The sequence below is a fragment of the Oreochromis aureus genome, linkage group 11, assembly GCF_013358895.1.
Source record: "Oreochromis aureus strain Israel breed Guangdong linkage group 11, ZZ_aureus, whole genome shotgun sequence".
NCBI lineage: Eukaryota > Metazoa > Chordata > Actinopteri > Cichliformes > Cichlidae > Oreochromis > Oreochromis aureus.
In genome coordinates, this window is record NC_052952.1 from 32,552,619 (window position 1) to 32,568,967 (window position 16,349).

The following is a 16,349-nucleotide window of genomic DNA, read 5'->3' on the forward strand; positions in this document are numbered from 1 at the left end:
CAGTCCAATTGTCAAGGGTAACTCAAATAGATTTGATCAAGCACTGTTACGTGACACTCTTGCATCCTCCAATCCCCACACACAGTGTATAAGAGCTGCAGGCCCTTGGTGGGTTGGTAGCAGATAATTGCATATCATATGCTTGCAGCAGCCAACATGTTGACTCGGTTCATGTCCAAATTTATGCCACAATGTTTTATTTTTATTAATAGCGGTTGTAGTATTTTCTTTTCATCTCCTGTCTTCAGATATCACACGGCGGCTATATTGCCAGCGTAAACATTTTATACAGCCTTTTACTGGCTGCTATTTCCTTTAGATGAGGGATTTGTCTGGTCCTGTGACCTGCTTTGACTTGTCGGTGGACACAAGTGTAAAGGCCTCGATTTCTGACACTCGTCAAGCCAGCTTAGAGTCAAAGCTGCCCTCTTAAGGAAGGTGTTAAAGACATTAGTTGAAACTAAGCTTATGGAGCTCAACCATGCTGATCACATGAGAGCAAGTGACAAAGTTTAGGAGGAAGTGAGATGCTCACTTGCAACTGGTGTCAAAAAGGGAGAGATGATCTTCTCTTGCAACCAGCTGGAGGAAGTTAAAAAGAAATAATATGAGCATTACTCGTATCTCTCAAACTACTTGCTCACATGGAAGAGAAGCAGTGATGAAAAGAAAAATGGAAAGATTATGATTAAAAAAATGGGATGAAACAACCACGTCTAGTACTAGTACTGACCGCTTTTAATTGTGGTAGTATTTTGGTAGTTTCACAGGACTGCACAGCCCTGTGAAACAGCTGAGTATACCCCTACTAAGTACCACCCAGATGCTAGCCTAATACACTTGATTCACTAAGTTCCTGAGAAAGTGAGTAGAAGTGATTTATACATTTTCTATTAGATTTATACCCCAATAAACTAAAAAAGGTTGTACCACAAATACTATTTTTAAATAGACCTAGTTTGTTATTGGAGAACTCTATCATTAGCATGTTGTTACTAGCCCAATAGACAATGTTGTGAGCTAGGTTAGCAAGCCAACTAAAGTTAGATATATATAGTCAGTCCATCTGGTTGGAATATACAATAATAAATGAAATAAGCTGTATGAAAAACTCATAGAAAAGCTGTTATGTTGAAATTTCAGAATAATTTATGACCCCATTCCTGTTTTTAGACCTGCAGCTGGAAAGCTTTAAAAAACGATTCTGAACCAAATCATTGTTCTGTTTCATTTGTCAGTGATAGATTGTGCTAACACTGATGTATGCTTTGCAATATTTCATTCTGGTTCCAATATTAGTCAAATTTATTTTAGGTAATGCTAAATTAAGTAAAGGGAAATTACTTGTAAAGGAAGAGATAGCAGCACAGCTGCTTTAGCACTTTTTATTTTTCAGTGGTCGAACTGATCGGTGGTCCTTTGGCTCTCTGTGTGTCAGCTGTAATTAAAGAATAATGAGTCAGGTAGCCAAGATTAAATCCATCGACAGAAACTGTTCAAAATATAATCTGTAATGACAGAAATAATGTATAACCTTCCAGATGAAGTTCTGTTAGGTCTATTGAGAGGCTGTGAGGTACATGGTAATACATTTGAGGTGTTCATAAGCTCTGTTAAAGATTAAGCTACACAAGCGTGTTGAGAGAGACTTGTATGTGTGAACACAGACAAACATGTACAAAGTTCTTATCTTCTTGGTGCAGGATTTCTTCTCCCTCTCTTTGGGGGTAATCTCACAGCACACCACTGAGACAGAGAGGCAGACAGCGGCTCAGCGATGTTTGCTACAACCAGAGCTCTCTTTCTCCCCCGTCTCATGCATAAATATCACTGTGCTAAAGGGCAGAAGATGCCCTCAAGCCAGGATCTGAAATGAGCCTACTACCTCCTAAATCTTAACAGTAATCTTTATGGGGGAGAAGCATCGATCTGACCCCAGATCAGTATCTGGGGTCAGAAGTAAGTAATATCAGCTGAGCATGAGTAACTCTGGGTGTTGGTATGCTGAAGCATATGGAGATAATTTGAAGGTGGTAATAAAATCACAACAGGTGATTAGATTGGCAGAAGATATAAAAGCAGTTTTTTCCTCGAAAGACTATGCTTCTCACTGTCTTTACAAGGGTACGATGAAAAGACTGTTATTTTACAGTGTGCCTACAGTAATCTACAGTAGCAGTTTCTTACACTGAGAATACAGTTATAATTCTAAGGTGTATAAATCACAAACATTACAGTGTTTCTACTTTAAGCTCCTTAAATCATTTACAACTGTAAATATAAATACATTGCATGTACTTGCACTCAATCACTCTAATCAGCCACTGAAATGGACAGAAAAGCAAATGTAATATTTAAGTGACTCTGAATATGGCATGGTTGTTGGCGCCAGACGGCCTGGTCCGAGTATTTCAGACACAGCTGATCTACTTGGATTTCCCCCTATAGCCATCTTTAGAGTTTAAAGACAATGGTCCAAAAAAGAGAAAATATCCAGGGAGCCACAGCTGTGTGGAAGAAAATGCCTTGTTGATGTCAGAGGCCAGGGAAGAATTCAAAAAAGGTCACAGTAACACTAACAATCATTACAAACGAGGTCTTCCAAAGCAACCTAAGCATCTCTAAATGCACAACACATTGAATCTTGAAGCAGCACAAGACCACACTGGATGCCACACCTGTCAACGAAGAACAAGAAAGGTCAGAATCTGGCACATTTTGGGCCCCTTACTATCAACTGAACATCTTTTAAACAGCTCGGTCTACCTGGGTATTGTTGCTGACCTTGTTCATCCTTGTATGATCACAATGTATCCATTTTGTGATGGCTGCTTCCACCAGGATAACACATCATGTCACAAAACTGAAATCATCTCAAACTGGTTTCTTAAATGTAAAGGTTAATTGTACTCAAATGTGCTTTACAGGAACCTGATCTCAGTCTAATAGAGCACCTTTGGGATGTTGTGGAATGGGAGTTTGACTGTAGATTTGTTGGCTGCATAACAAATCTATAGCAACTGCACGATGCCATCATGTCAAAATGGATTAAAATCTCTGAGAATGTTTCCAGCACCTTGTTGAATCTGTGCCAAAAAGACATTTTTCCAGAATCGTGCTGCAGTACACAAATGCCTTTTAAGTTTCTGAGACTTTTTTTTTTATTCAGTGTATAAGAATGTAAAAACAGAATTTTTTAAATTTAGAGAGACTTGCATGTTAAATTGATTTGTTCTTCTTTTTACTGAACAAGTATGTGGGCCAAAACAAGTGACAGAAATGATCAATCTGAATCCCAAGAAAGTGATGAATATACACTACTTCTGCCACGCAATTTCTCATAAGAAGTGCAGAGAGGAGAAAAGGAAAGCTGCTGAAAGTATTTCTAGACAAACACCATTTTATGCATTCACAGAGCACTTCTGTGCAGCATTTCCAGTTATAGCGTGGGCTGGCAGATGCAGTCAGCAACCTGCGGCGATCGTATCAAACGACAGGTTTTGGGTTTGGTCTATATACAGACAGTGTAGCATCAGAAACTGGCAACCCTGCTGTGACGACAAGACTCTCGGAAGCTGGGCAGAGTCACCGCATCTGGCTGAGTTTCTCAAACGCATAACTGCTGTTCAGTTTGTGCTAAAGGGACTAATTTCTGTTTTTTGTACACAATAAACAATGTGTTTTTTATATTTATGTGTCAGCTTGAAATGCCTTAGCATCCATATATATAAGATCGTCATTAAGTGCCTGCTTGTAGGGAATTTGATCACTAAGCTCTTTCTAGAATGTTGTAGGATCTTTACCTTTCAATATAAAGCGTGTTGAAAGAACTATTGTTGTGATCTTTTGCTCATAAATTAAGCTTAAATGAACTTTTTCCCTGTCTACAGTGAGCAAACAGGCATCAATTAGCTCTGTAGCTCGTGAAATCGATCTGCTGCTGTTTTCAAATACAGCCAAGAGCATTTCAGCAATTGCTTAACTGCTCCTTTAAATACACAGACTAAAAAGTCGCAGTGCATAATCACAGCTAATGTTTATTTTCACTTTCATTACCTAGTCTGCTGCCGTTAAGTTTGAAAAAAAGAAAAGTGTTAAAAAAAGTAATTTCTTTTCATGTGTCAACTTTCTTATCTAAGCTGATAAAATGGCATGCTCCCAGGGTCCACGTGGCTCTCCCTCTGATTTGGCCTTGTCGGAAGAAATGAACCATACACAGCAATTATTTTATGCTTTCCACTCGAACCAAAGATTTGATCTGCATTTAATTGAACATGTTTGGGTTATGAGGCTCAGGTCTGCTGTTGTTGTTGCATTAGTCTCTGCCTGTCTCCGTTGTGCCGTTTCCCTCCCTCTGTGTTTCTTTGATAGTGCTTCTGTCTCCCCTGTGTGTGCGTAGCTAATAGCGCTATCTCCCTTGTAATTGCAGCGGGTCAGACCCAAAAACAGCAGAAGCCTAGTGTCCCCCCTCTTCTCTCCATCACCTTCCAGATTACAGGTAGGTGTTTTTAGTCATGCTGTCACAAAGCCCGTCTCCCCAGTTTATGCCTCCCAGGCCTGCCTCACCCCTCCCTCCCGTCTGTCTTCTCCCCTCCTCCAATTGCTTTCATCCTTTTCATCTTTCCTTTTGGTCGCTTTTTTCATTTCCATTTCCTCTTGCCATGTTTCCTTTGCTTTTCCTCTTGCATTTCCTGTCCTAACCTCTTTGTTACTTTGTAACTTCTCCCCATTCCTCCCCCTTCTCATTGCACCAACTCTTCTTGTCTTCTTTCTTGTCAATCTTCATTTTCTTCTTTCTTCTTTCCTCTCCTCTTTACCCTTGTCTTCCTCTTTATTCTTCTTCACACTTCTCCACTTTCTTCTTTGTCCTATGTTTTTGTCATTTCTGGTTTCTGCTCTCTTTTTGTTTCTTCTCTTTTTGCACTTGTTTCCTTTCCCATCATCCTACCCTCATCTACTTTCACTCCTCACCTCCTTTATTTACCTTTTTTGTTGTTTCCTTTGGTTTTTATTCTTTTTTTCTGTTTCCTTTTCTGCTTTTCTTCTTCCTTGTTCTTTTCATAGTAATGACACCTTAGAGTTTGTCCCAGCTGCTGTAATGCTTTAGATAATTTAGATAATCATAATCACGTTCAGTGTACACAAGCCACTTGTGCAGTTACAATCCCAAACTTTTGCTCTCTAGCCAGTTCTTAGTGTTGTTTTCAAGTAAAACAAAGGATGACTAGTCTTACACCAAAGTTCTGTTTTCTACTGGATAGAAGACTTAAAGCTTTGAAGGAACTGTAAGACAAACTTTGTTCCACCACAAACGGAATACGGATAGCAAGACGTTTTCCACTGCTGCAGACAGTAAGCCACACTTGCAAGAGGGATTTTTTTCCTACCGTTGTCATTTTTGCACAATAGAGAAATGAACTCATTGGAGAGTACACCATAAAATGGACTAACAGAGAGTCAGGATATTCTCCAGGATATTTTCTCCCTTTTATAGAGAGGCTGATACACTGTCAGCCCTCAATTTAGTATTCACAAATGGATTGATGTTAAAAGATTGAAGAGAGTGTAGTTCTCCAATAAGATGTGGATTAACAGTGGCTCAGCAAACTCAGTATTTTACTTTCAGTGTATTTGTAAGAGGAATTAGACATTTTGCATTTCAAAAGGCCCTCTTGCCTCTCCCTGTACCGTTCTGAGGGATTTATGATTCGGCTCTCCTGCCTATGAGAGACTTTAAGCTTTAGATGTCTTGTAGGAACAGTTGGGATACAGGAAATAAAGTGCTTCAGGTTGAACATGTGAAGAGTTTTTTGGGGGGGGGGGGGTTTGTATGAATCGTTAAATATCTTCTTTTAAAAAAACACACTCCAGTATTAATTACAATATTTCAAAAGTAGAGATCAATCCATACTCAGACTTTGTAGAGAAAAAGCTTCTGATATGTATTTTTCATCATCTTGTTTTTAACCAAGAATCAGTTTCACAGCGAGCGGATTTTCTTATAGGGGCAAAATCTACTATAGCAGTACTTCCTGTTACAACAGATGGTGCCAATTTATTCTCCTACAGCTTCACATTAAAACCAGACACAGTCCACCCACACTGTTACAGTTAATTTAAGTTAATGTACAATCATTTATATTTATGATATTGTATTGTGTATAACAACATGTAGTTAAACAGGTTTTTGTAGTTTTGTTTTACAGGCCATCTTTCCTCTGTTATATCCCCACAGTTCTCCTCAAAACATTTAGTTGCTCATTTTCAATTTGAAGTAGGAAATCTTGAATTGGACCTGGTCAACTTTTAGCCCATATTTTCATAATTATGTTTCAACCATTCATAATGGCCGGCTCACTATTTTAAACATTCATTCAATACCTTTAGCTACTATTTAAATATCTCCCCCTGTATAGGCCACATTTCAATTATTAAATTAACCTAAATTAACTGTAATAGTTAATCTTTCCAAGTAGTGAAGAAGTACCTTCTACAGTACTTGTCATTATTCCTGTAAATCAGTGTTTTATAGTTATCTTTATTAAAGCTATATAGCTCAAAAAATGTTGAAGTCAGAATTCTGCGCAGAATGAAATCTGATTTACAGGCTCAGCTTTGCAGGTTTTCTGAGTGTAGCTGCAGGAAGAGAGGTTCAGAAGTGTCCGTCAATGTGGAGAGCTTCAGGCAGAGGGTTGGACTTGTCTGCTCAGTGAGCCAGACTCCTTCTAATCAGGAAAACCTGGAAGCATGAAGTTGGTGTGCTGCTGGCTTCATGCTTTAAAGGGATGATTTAAAATTGTAGGCAACACACTTATTTTCTTTCTTTAAAAGTTACAAGAAAAGATGAAGGCCAATCTCATATCTGTCTGGTAAATATGAAACTACAGGCAGCAGCTGGTTGGAGACGGGGAGAAACAGCTAGTCTGCTTCTCTCCATTACCTCCAAAGCTTATGTCTCATGTCATCAAGACAAATTGCCATTTTAACACTTGATTGGTTCAGCAAACCAACAATCAATCAGTCAACAAGGTGTAACGTGTTAATTAGCAAACTTAAAATGTTCTGTTATGGAGCCAAGCAGTTTGTTTACCTCTGGTTTCAGGCTTTATGCTAAGATAAGTTAACTGCAATGTGAGTCAGGGCTTTAGCGGGATCACCCTTGATCTCTATTTTCTGTTTTGATTACATAGTTATTCCATAAACAAAGTAGAAATCAGTCTAATGAATATCTGTCTTTCAAACATAGGTGTAACAACACCTGTATGCTGTATGCTTTGCCATCTGACATGTCAGGAGTAACTATTCTTTTGGTTGTGCAGTCAGCTGAAAGCTCTGTTGACAGCACATTTGCAGCTGGCATGCCACCTGCAAGCATCTTTTTTTATTTTCCACAGTCCAGTGAATGGTGTCATTGCCTCAACTTATATGCAACACTCTTTTAAAGTTTCTCTAAGAGAAAGAACTTTGGGTTCCCAAGTGCCACTTCAGCTTGTTTGGCACCACATAAGCATCAGTCAATTCTCCCAACACAGTGTGAGGGCTGTTGACACCCCTGTTCCGACTGAGGTCATTTGCAATAGTTTCTATTGACACAGAAAAAAGAGATCCATTTCTCGCACCGTCTTCTCTGTTCTTCTTCATGTAATGCAGTTACTCCGGTTTGTGATTTTTTTCCCAGTTTTGCCAGTTTGCTTTTATTTTCTGAGGGAGCTGGAATTGGAAAGTAAAAGCAAACCTTAAAGGCAACCAATCTAAATGCTGATGGTGTCATTGTTTGGCAAATACAGTCAGCAGTCGGTTTTACTTTCCTGGAAAAGAAACCTCTCCATTGCCTTTTTGCATCAGATTAAATGTATTACTTTGATTCTGTTAAAACTGTGTAATCAATACAAATGGAAAATATGTAATTAAGCTGCAAAACCTTAAATACTGCGTGTGGTCAGGCTTGTATCGAAAGTCCCCTTTCTCCTAGTCTCCTTGTGCATTTCCTGTCAGCCTCTAGTCTTACGAGGCTCAAAAGGGTGATGGGAAAAAAAAGGAAAACGTCTCTGAAAGCAGAAACATCCACTTTGAAATGACACTTGCACGATTTTGTGCATGAATAAATGCATTAACTTTGTATCTTCAGGAACTCTGCACATCAGATTTATTTATCATGATGCAGATGTGTAGAAATGTATTCTGCACAGTTGTCACAGAGCTGTTCCTTGCACAGTGATAGCATCTCCTCTTTTCTTCCCCCCAGAGTTCAGACTGGCATGCATTTACCAGTGGTTTCGTGGAAAGAGCTTTTTTAGAATCCAACATGGCATGACTAGGAGAAGTAGATGCCAAATTACACCTCATGGAATAAACATGAGACAAGATATTGTCCTTGTTCTCTTACACCTTTAGTGTTGTATTGTTCCCTCCTCTTCCTATGTCTCCGTTGAGAGTCCGTGGGCAGGGCTCCACAATGTTTTATGCTGCTAGCAAGGCGTTGTACGAGATAATCATTGCTAATTTATCATTCTGACATGCTAACAGGGAGACGATAAACAAAACAAAGGGATAATAGTGTCTACTTCACAGGCATGTTTTGTTTTTTCACTGTGGCTCTCATCTTCCCTCTGCAGGGATTTTATGCCAGGAATAAAAGCAAATAAGCATTTTTGCGTCCCTTGTTCCTGCTCATTCCAATGCTGGTAAAGAAGAAAAATTCCTCAGAATTAGGCTCATTTTATCTGCTGTTTATTGTGTGTTTCCCTTTTGTTTATCTGCACAGCCTCCCGCCCAGTGGAAAACAAGCTGTGCGAAGGTCCAATCCCCAACAGATCCCAGCTGTGCCAAATCCCCTGTCCCATCGACTGTGAGGTATCACCATGGGGTGCCTGGGGGCCCTGCACCTTTGAAAACTGTGATGATCAGGCTGGAAAGAAAGGTACCTGAATGGTTGAAATATGTAATTCAGTCCAAACTATTATAGTCAAAAGGTGATTGCTATTTCTAACTGCACTCTATCACGTTTGGCACTGTGGCTCTGTTTTGCACCTCTCAATTGTTCTACATTTGTGGAACTGCATACATGTAATGCATAAGCTGGGGGAGTAGCAGCAAGACTCCAGGCGTGCACAGAACAGATCGGCCACTATGACATTCAGTTTAGTTCCATTCGGTTTTATTTATAGAGTGCCAGATCACAGCAACAGTTGCCTCAATGCCTTATATTGTAATGTAAAGACCCAACATTAATACAAGGAAAACAGAGCATATGACCATCTATGAGCAAGCGCTTTGATAGTGGGATGGAAAAAGCTCCTTTTTCAATCACCCTGCAGCCTAGACCCATTTCAGCGTAACTGAGTGAGGACTTAGGATCACCTGATCCAACCTTAACTATGTGCTTTATCAAAAAGGAGAGTTTTAAGCCTAATCTTAAAAATAGAGATAGTCGCTGTCTCTCGATTCCAAACTGGAAGCTGGTTCCACAGAAGAGGAGCCTGAAAACTGAAGGCTTCTTCCCATTCTACTTTTAAATACTCTAGGAACAACAAGTAAGCCCACAGTCTGAGAGCGAAGTGCACTAATGGGGTACTATAAGGTCATTAAGATAAGATGGGGCCTGATTATTCAAGATTTTGTATGTGAGTAACTGGATTTTCTTCTCTTTTTTTCTCTTTCTAGTCCCTGTCAGTACTCTTGCTGCAGCATTTTGAATCAACTGAAGGTTTTTCAGGGAGTTTTTAGGACATCCTGATAATAATGAATTACTGTAGTCCAGCCTAGAAGTAATAAACACATGAAGTCGTTTTTCAGCGTCACTCCAAAACAGGATGTTTCTAATTTTAGAGATGTTGCGCGAATGGAAGAAAGTAGTCCTACATATTTGTTTAATATGTGCATTGAAGGACATAGCCTGGTCAAAAATGACTCCTCACAATGTTATTGGAGGGCAAGGTAATGCCTCCAGTCAGTTAATTTGGTCAGGAGTTGAGATGGAGGTGGGTTTCAAAGCGGTTTGCAGATTTGCCAGTCACATTTTTCCCTGGTGACCAACACTTGCCAGGGAGTCTCCGAGCGGTCTCTAAGCCTGCATGACTGAGGCTTCAAATAGGGTATCAGCTGAGCCTTCAGCTAATATGAGCTGCCATTATCAGCTGAACTGTCTCTGTCTGCTCTAAGTACTATACTCAGTGTGTCACGTTTTAAGCATTATTATGCTTTATCAAAGCTGTTGTGTTACACTGGTTTAAAATAATTACAGACACTATCTAAGACCAGCTGTTCAGTGTTTTTTCCTAAATACTCCCCCTTCTCGCCTCCATGTAGTCTTCATTATAGGAGATAAACAAGCCGAAAATAATTTGTCAGTCATCTGTCACCCTCTTGTGCTCCTGGCACCGAGATAAATTCTCACCCGATTCACTATTTTGTGCTGAAAATACAAGAACCTCTTAAATTATTCCTTGTTATTGTTTCTAATAATTATAGCTCAAAAACAATGAAAAAAGTGGCTGCTGTGTATTAAATGCTGCTTGTATGCCATCCATCACGTTTGTTATCTTTTTGTACGAGGCCGTTATAATTAGAATTCTGTAGAATAATATGATCGAGCCTGAATGCGCTTAATGAATATGCAGTCTTTATACAGTTTTACATTAAAAAATATTCTCATATTGGCTTTCACCTTACCACATAGCTTCAGAGAATATCGCTGAATTTTTAATGACTGATTGTCTCCAGTAGTAGCAGGTCATCTTGTTAAAAAATAGGTAAGAAGCATACAATTTGTAAGGAAACTACAGCAGCCTAATTACATTTTCAGTCTAAAATGTCCCTTTGTTGCATCAGAATATGGCAGTCTTTGTCTGCTGTTCATAGTGTGAGTGAAATAACAATGTTTATGCAAATATTGCACATAAGTATAAACTTAAGCAGTGAAGTGAAATCATGAAGGTTTCTTATTGATGAGCCATATCAAGAGACCAACCATCAAACAAACATTTAAGTGCTCAGACTTTAGTAATGTAAAATGTAATGTAAGATCTCACTGTTTGTAAAATCCTACATTAATAATATTAAATTAATCAATAGTATAAATAGTTTTATTTTTGCACTATTTTCAAGTGGATTAATGGTTCAAAAAGAACTTGTGTTATACTGGAACTTGGTGCACACTCTCAGACTCCAGTGAACAGAAGGTTTTAACAGTATTTGGTTGGAGCTGGGAGTCAGAGATGACCATATAAGTAATATCTTGTCTCACTGATGTTGAACAGAACTAATAGTAGGAAGAAGACTGAGTGCTCAAAGAAGTCTGAAACCTGACCTTTTGGCTCACAGGGATTACTTGCATATGCACAAATGTAATTTATTCAACTGTTCACCATGTTTTCTTAGAATATCCATCACTATAACAGTTTTTATATGACAGAAAGCAAGGAAAAACATGAAAGGTCCAGTTTAAACAGAGAAGTAGTTGGTCTAAAGAGAAATACTTGCTGTATATACGATTGTTTTAGGGGTGTAGCTGGTCAGCGTGGAGCCTATTTAATTCATTTGTCTCCAACCTAAAAGGAGGCTTACTCCAAAGGATTTAAAGATAAATCTGAGCAGCTGTGAAATTATTTATGGCGTAGCTTAAAAAAAGATAGATCACAAAGATAGTGTATTGCATGTGCTACCAAACTGCTACCAAACGCACCCGTGACAGATGAAACTAGACAATTTTTTTTTTTAAATTTACAATGTGTATGATTAAAACATTTATCACGTGATTTAAATAAATACAATGCAATAAAATTGAACTTTTAACATGTAGTGGAGTAAGATGAGGACTAATTTCCCCTTATGTATGTGGTTGTGTGAAAAAACTAAAGCCTGCTACACACAAAAGTTTGTCAGATGTGATAACTGTCTTTGCACTGCAGGTTTCAAGCTGAGGAAACGACAGATTACAAACGAGCCAACGGGAGGTCCTGGAAACTGTCCACACCTTGTGGAGGCGGTGCCATGTGACGAGCCCACTTGTTACGACTGGCAGCTGATCAGTCTGGATCCGTGTATTCCTGATGATGGGAAGCAGTGTGGCTCCGGCACCCAGATCGTGCAGGTCCAATGTGTCAACAGCAACGGTGAGCGAGGAATGTTTAATCCTAATGTGCTCCACATTTCCAAAATGAACAGTCATTTGTTAAAAACTAACCATACTCTTGCTTACAGACAGTGTTTGCTGGCTGACATTGATGCTTGCTCCCTGCTCATCCTTGCACTTTGCTGCGTTTTCGACCCACCTCGATTTGCAATAAAAAGAAATTGCTGGTCTGACCTTGCATGAAAAATCCTATATTTTCAAGGTCACCTGTCCACCGACCCTGCAACTCTTGCAGCACAGCGCTGTACGTGAGGAGATTTCCACAACATGACTCCCAGTTGCCATTCATCAACTTTGTGAGGAATGCTCTCCCTTGGCTCCCCTTCCCCCCTCTCCCTGTTAAAGCTCTTCTACTTTAACGCTTCCTCGGTTCAGCGTTGCTACCTCTCTCCTGCCGTCTCTCTCATTACAGTTTCCTCTCTGCACGCACAATTAAACCTTACTCGCTTTAAATCAAATCAATCCTCGAGCCCCGAGTCTTAGAGTATCTCGTGCCCTTTGCTACTCCTGATTTTTACTGCTTCTCTTTATTACTGTAAATCTTTAATATTAAGGGTGACAGAGCAGAGATACTTTGTTGAGTTCCTCTTGCCTTCAGCTATCAGACATATGTATGACAAAATAAGTCACAACACATTATTGAGTGTGGGGGGGGGGGGTTGAGCTGCTGTGAGTTGTGCATCAAATGACATGGCACATTTATTTATTCAGCATGTAAAGTTATACTGTGATGTTGTTCTGGGAATCTCATTCAGTTGCAAATCTACTCAGTAAATCTTGGATTTATGATGCAGTGCAGTGACTTTGTTCATGTTTTCCACACTAGAGAAGTTGATTTGTCCTTCTAACGTCTCCCACAAATCACACTTCATGCATCAGCTGCAGGTGCTCAGTGAAGCTGGTCTGCTGGAAACTCTCCCCTGTATGGCCGGAGTACAGCAGAAACTGTGCGCTGTTCTTTCGCACCATGACTTTGGTTGATTGATCCCCGCTCACATTCACTCCCTCATCTGATGAAAATTGATTTGTTCTGTTTGGATTTTTGCTCTGCTTTTCGCCTCAGAGATTTTTCACTGCAATGCTGGCTGTATTTTTTCTCGGAGTGTGTCCCAGCCATAAAAGAAAAGGCCACGCAGCCAGGCCCCAGACAACAGGCGAAGGTCGATACAAATGTTATTGAAACTGGCTATTGATATTCCCCATGCTGACTGCCTGCCCACTTAGACAGGGAGCTGTTTCTTCTCTGCATACTGAGCATGGAGGTGTTCCTCTCATAGTGGGTGTTCTGTTCATTCATGTTTCCTCTGTGCGAGTCTGAAAACTGCTGGGGTCCCTTGTCACTTCTTATTTTCATGCCTTCTTAGTTCAGTCATGATTGGTTCACTGCGTATCTGTCAAAGTGACATCTTAATGCAGAGTCAGGCCCAGTCTGACTTGTGAAGCCTATCTTTTGCTTGAATTTTCAATTCGCTCATTGAAAGGTTTACATTTGCTTGTGTGTGTGTGCGCTGCTGAAAGAGGAAAATATTCTCCGCCTGGTTCATGGCAACACATGAAGCAACCCAGACAAATGTGTGGGTTATTTTAATCCACTTAAGCGTGATACCAGCAGCTCATCAATAAACCATGAATAGTTGTGTAAAAATGTGGGAATCCCATGTGAATTTGCAGTTTCCATGTTCAGTGCCACTTTGTTTGGAGACGAGCCACAGTCAAGAGTGCATCAGTATGAATATTTTACAGCTAATCAATTTAAAAGAGTCATAATCATCTGTCATGTCAGTATAAGGAACATTAGTGTAGTTATAATCCACTGCCACATTAGGGAAATTCTCTGCAGAAAGAAGACATGCTGATGTGACACATCTACATTTAAAATATTATTGTTACTATTAGTGTCATTATTATAAGAATTGCCATAACAACCATTTTAGCACATTTCCCCCTCCCTCTCTTTGGGTCATCAGTCTTCTGATAAGCAGCCCCTCGTTAACAGAAGGTTTGAACAGCATACACCCCGATGACTCTCATGTTACACAGCATTTAAATTATTTTGCCATTGTCTTTAAATATTTTTAGGTTTTGGTGAGGGAAATTCTTGGACTTGTGGATTGCACCTGTACACTACAGATTCAAGCTTACTAAAATTTGCTTTTAACTTCACCCTCTTGTACGAACATGATCACTTCTGGCTCCATGTATACCGGTTACCAAAGTGCTAACATTACAGCTTCAAGCTTTGTGGCTTTGTCCATCTGTTATATGCAGTCTGTTTGGTGGTTTAGACTTCTGCAGTGTAACTTTATGCTATGCAATACCAGCCACAATAAAACTTTTCCCCCTCCTATATCCCCACTCAAGTCAGCTATATTTATTGCTCAGCTTTTTCGAGGTCTTTATACATTTTCCATCATCCATGTTGATAGCTTCAACAATCTCCTTACAGGAATTTGTTGGCATTTGTGAGTTTTTATGTTGATACTGTGATTATTATTCCCGATAATGAGTCGATGAGATGATGTGATGCTTCTCTCACTGATAAATTCAAAAACTGAGTATAAACATTGGCCCTGAACAAGTCGATCACAGTAGTTGCAGATGCGTCCATTTATTATTTGACCTTTGGCCAAGTTTAATTCAAGAATCCACATTAGTAATATTTTTTCCATTAGATGAAACAGGGAAAAGAATAATAGTCCCTCTTTAACTGTTGCAACCTGTGTGCTTTTTATCAGATATGACAGATTTATTGCCATTAGTTCACAGGAGTTTAGAAAAAAAAGTTTAATTTCAGTTCTCAAGCAGCACAGTCATATTAATAATTTGCGCACGCCCAACCATTATAAACTAATGTTTCATAACCATAATCATAACACCCAAAGCAAAGCTGTGGCTGCAGCCACAGTGATAGCTATGTCACCGCATGGCTGCAATCATAATCTCAGCTGCTGCCTGTCTCAATCAGCCTCAGCAGCATTCAGTGAGAGAGCTGGGAGAGCTCCTCTATTTATCTTTATAATTGCAGTAGTACAGAGTGTGTCCACAACCAGCAGCAGTCTAATACTTAACATAGTTTCACAATACAAAGTCGTCTTTTTGCATAGGTTAGATTGCAAGACAGCACAGATTATTGTGAGGTAAAGCAAAAGTAAAATTTTACACCGTTATCCCTCTGAAGGCTGACAATGGGCCCCAGACAAGGCAGACCTTATATGTGGGACAAACCAACAAAAATGTGATTGTGTTTAATAAGCATATCTTATTTTGAGCTCAGTAGAATCTACTGTATGTATGAATAGACATACAGCAAAATAGATCACGCATAAGACTTGAATGTATGCGTAAAGTACAGTAGCTGTGAAATTTTAAGCTACTTATGTACAGTATTTGATTCAATCTGCTTGGCTCTCCGGGGCTTTTCCTGTTTAAAATCTTTTAAGTCTTTTCTTATCTTCACATTTCCTTTTGTATACACACAAAAACAATTAAACAAAACCAAGTTTATGCTGCCACTTGACTCAGAGAGCGAACAGCCTCTTAAGAGAACAAGCGTGACTCGAAAATTTAAAGTGGGCCGTGTTCTTGACATCGTGCCATCAATTAAGACACAGCTGTTCATTTTCTCAGCTCTTCCCTCCGCCTCTGTGCTGAAATGTAACCGGTAACAATGAAATTCTTGCAATGAATGTTTTCCGATTTTTTTTTCAACAATGACAAGCTGACTTTTAGAGCAAAATCAGAAAATTACTTGTTTTTGTGGTTGAGGCCACAAACTGAACACATCCTCAAAAATACAATCAAGATTTTTTTCTGACAAAGTAAAATGTTTCAGGTCTTTATCTGGTTTATATTTCTCTATTTAAACTTTAATCAGTTTTTAATGTTCTTCTTTTGAGTCACATTATTTATTCACTTTTAAACATTTTCTTTGATGAAATGGCCAAAACAGGTGTTTAATTACTGTATATACTGTAAAGCACCAGGAATTAATTGGGATGTTGATGGTAAGATAAACCGGGAATGTTTGCCTTCATTAACTCAAGCAGGATGGTCATATGTGCTGCTTGAAATTAAACATAGGTAATACTAATGGGGCTATCCCTGTAATGTTATGGTTTCGTGTGTAATATGAAGGTGAAATAATGAGTCATTTTGGTGAACAACTGTTTGCACGTAGAACCTGTCATAAAGTTATCCTTGCAAATGTTGAAAGTTC

At 39.2% G+C, this 16,349-nt stretch overlaps 1 protein-coding gene across 1 annotated transcript in view; it reads left to right on the forward strand.

Annotated features, from left to right (window-relative positions):
* LOC116334980 (thrombospondin type-1 domain-containing protein 7A) overlaps nucleotides 1–16,349 on the forward strand; it is a 198,040-nt gene that overhangs the window by 82,400 nt on the left and 99,291 nt on the right. The window contains exons 5-7 of the mRNA XM_039619888.1: nucleotides 4,430–4,498; nucleotides 8,765–8,920; nucleotides 11,910–12,113. Coding sequence (XP_039475822.1) covers nucleotides 4,430–4,498; nucleotides 8,765–8,920; nucleotides 11,910–12,113 — 429 coding nt within the window. The remainder of the gene's footprint in view (nucleotides 1–4,429; nucleotides 4,499–8,764; nucleotides 8,921–11,909; nucleotides 12,114–16,349) is intronic.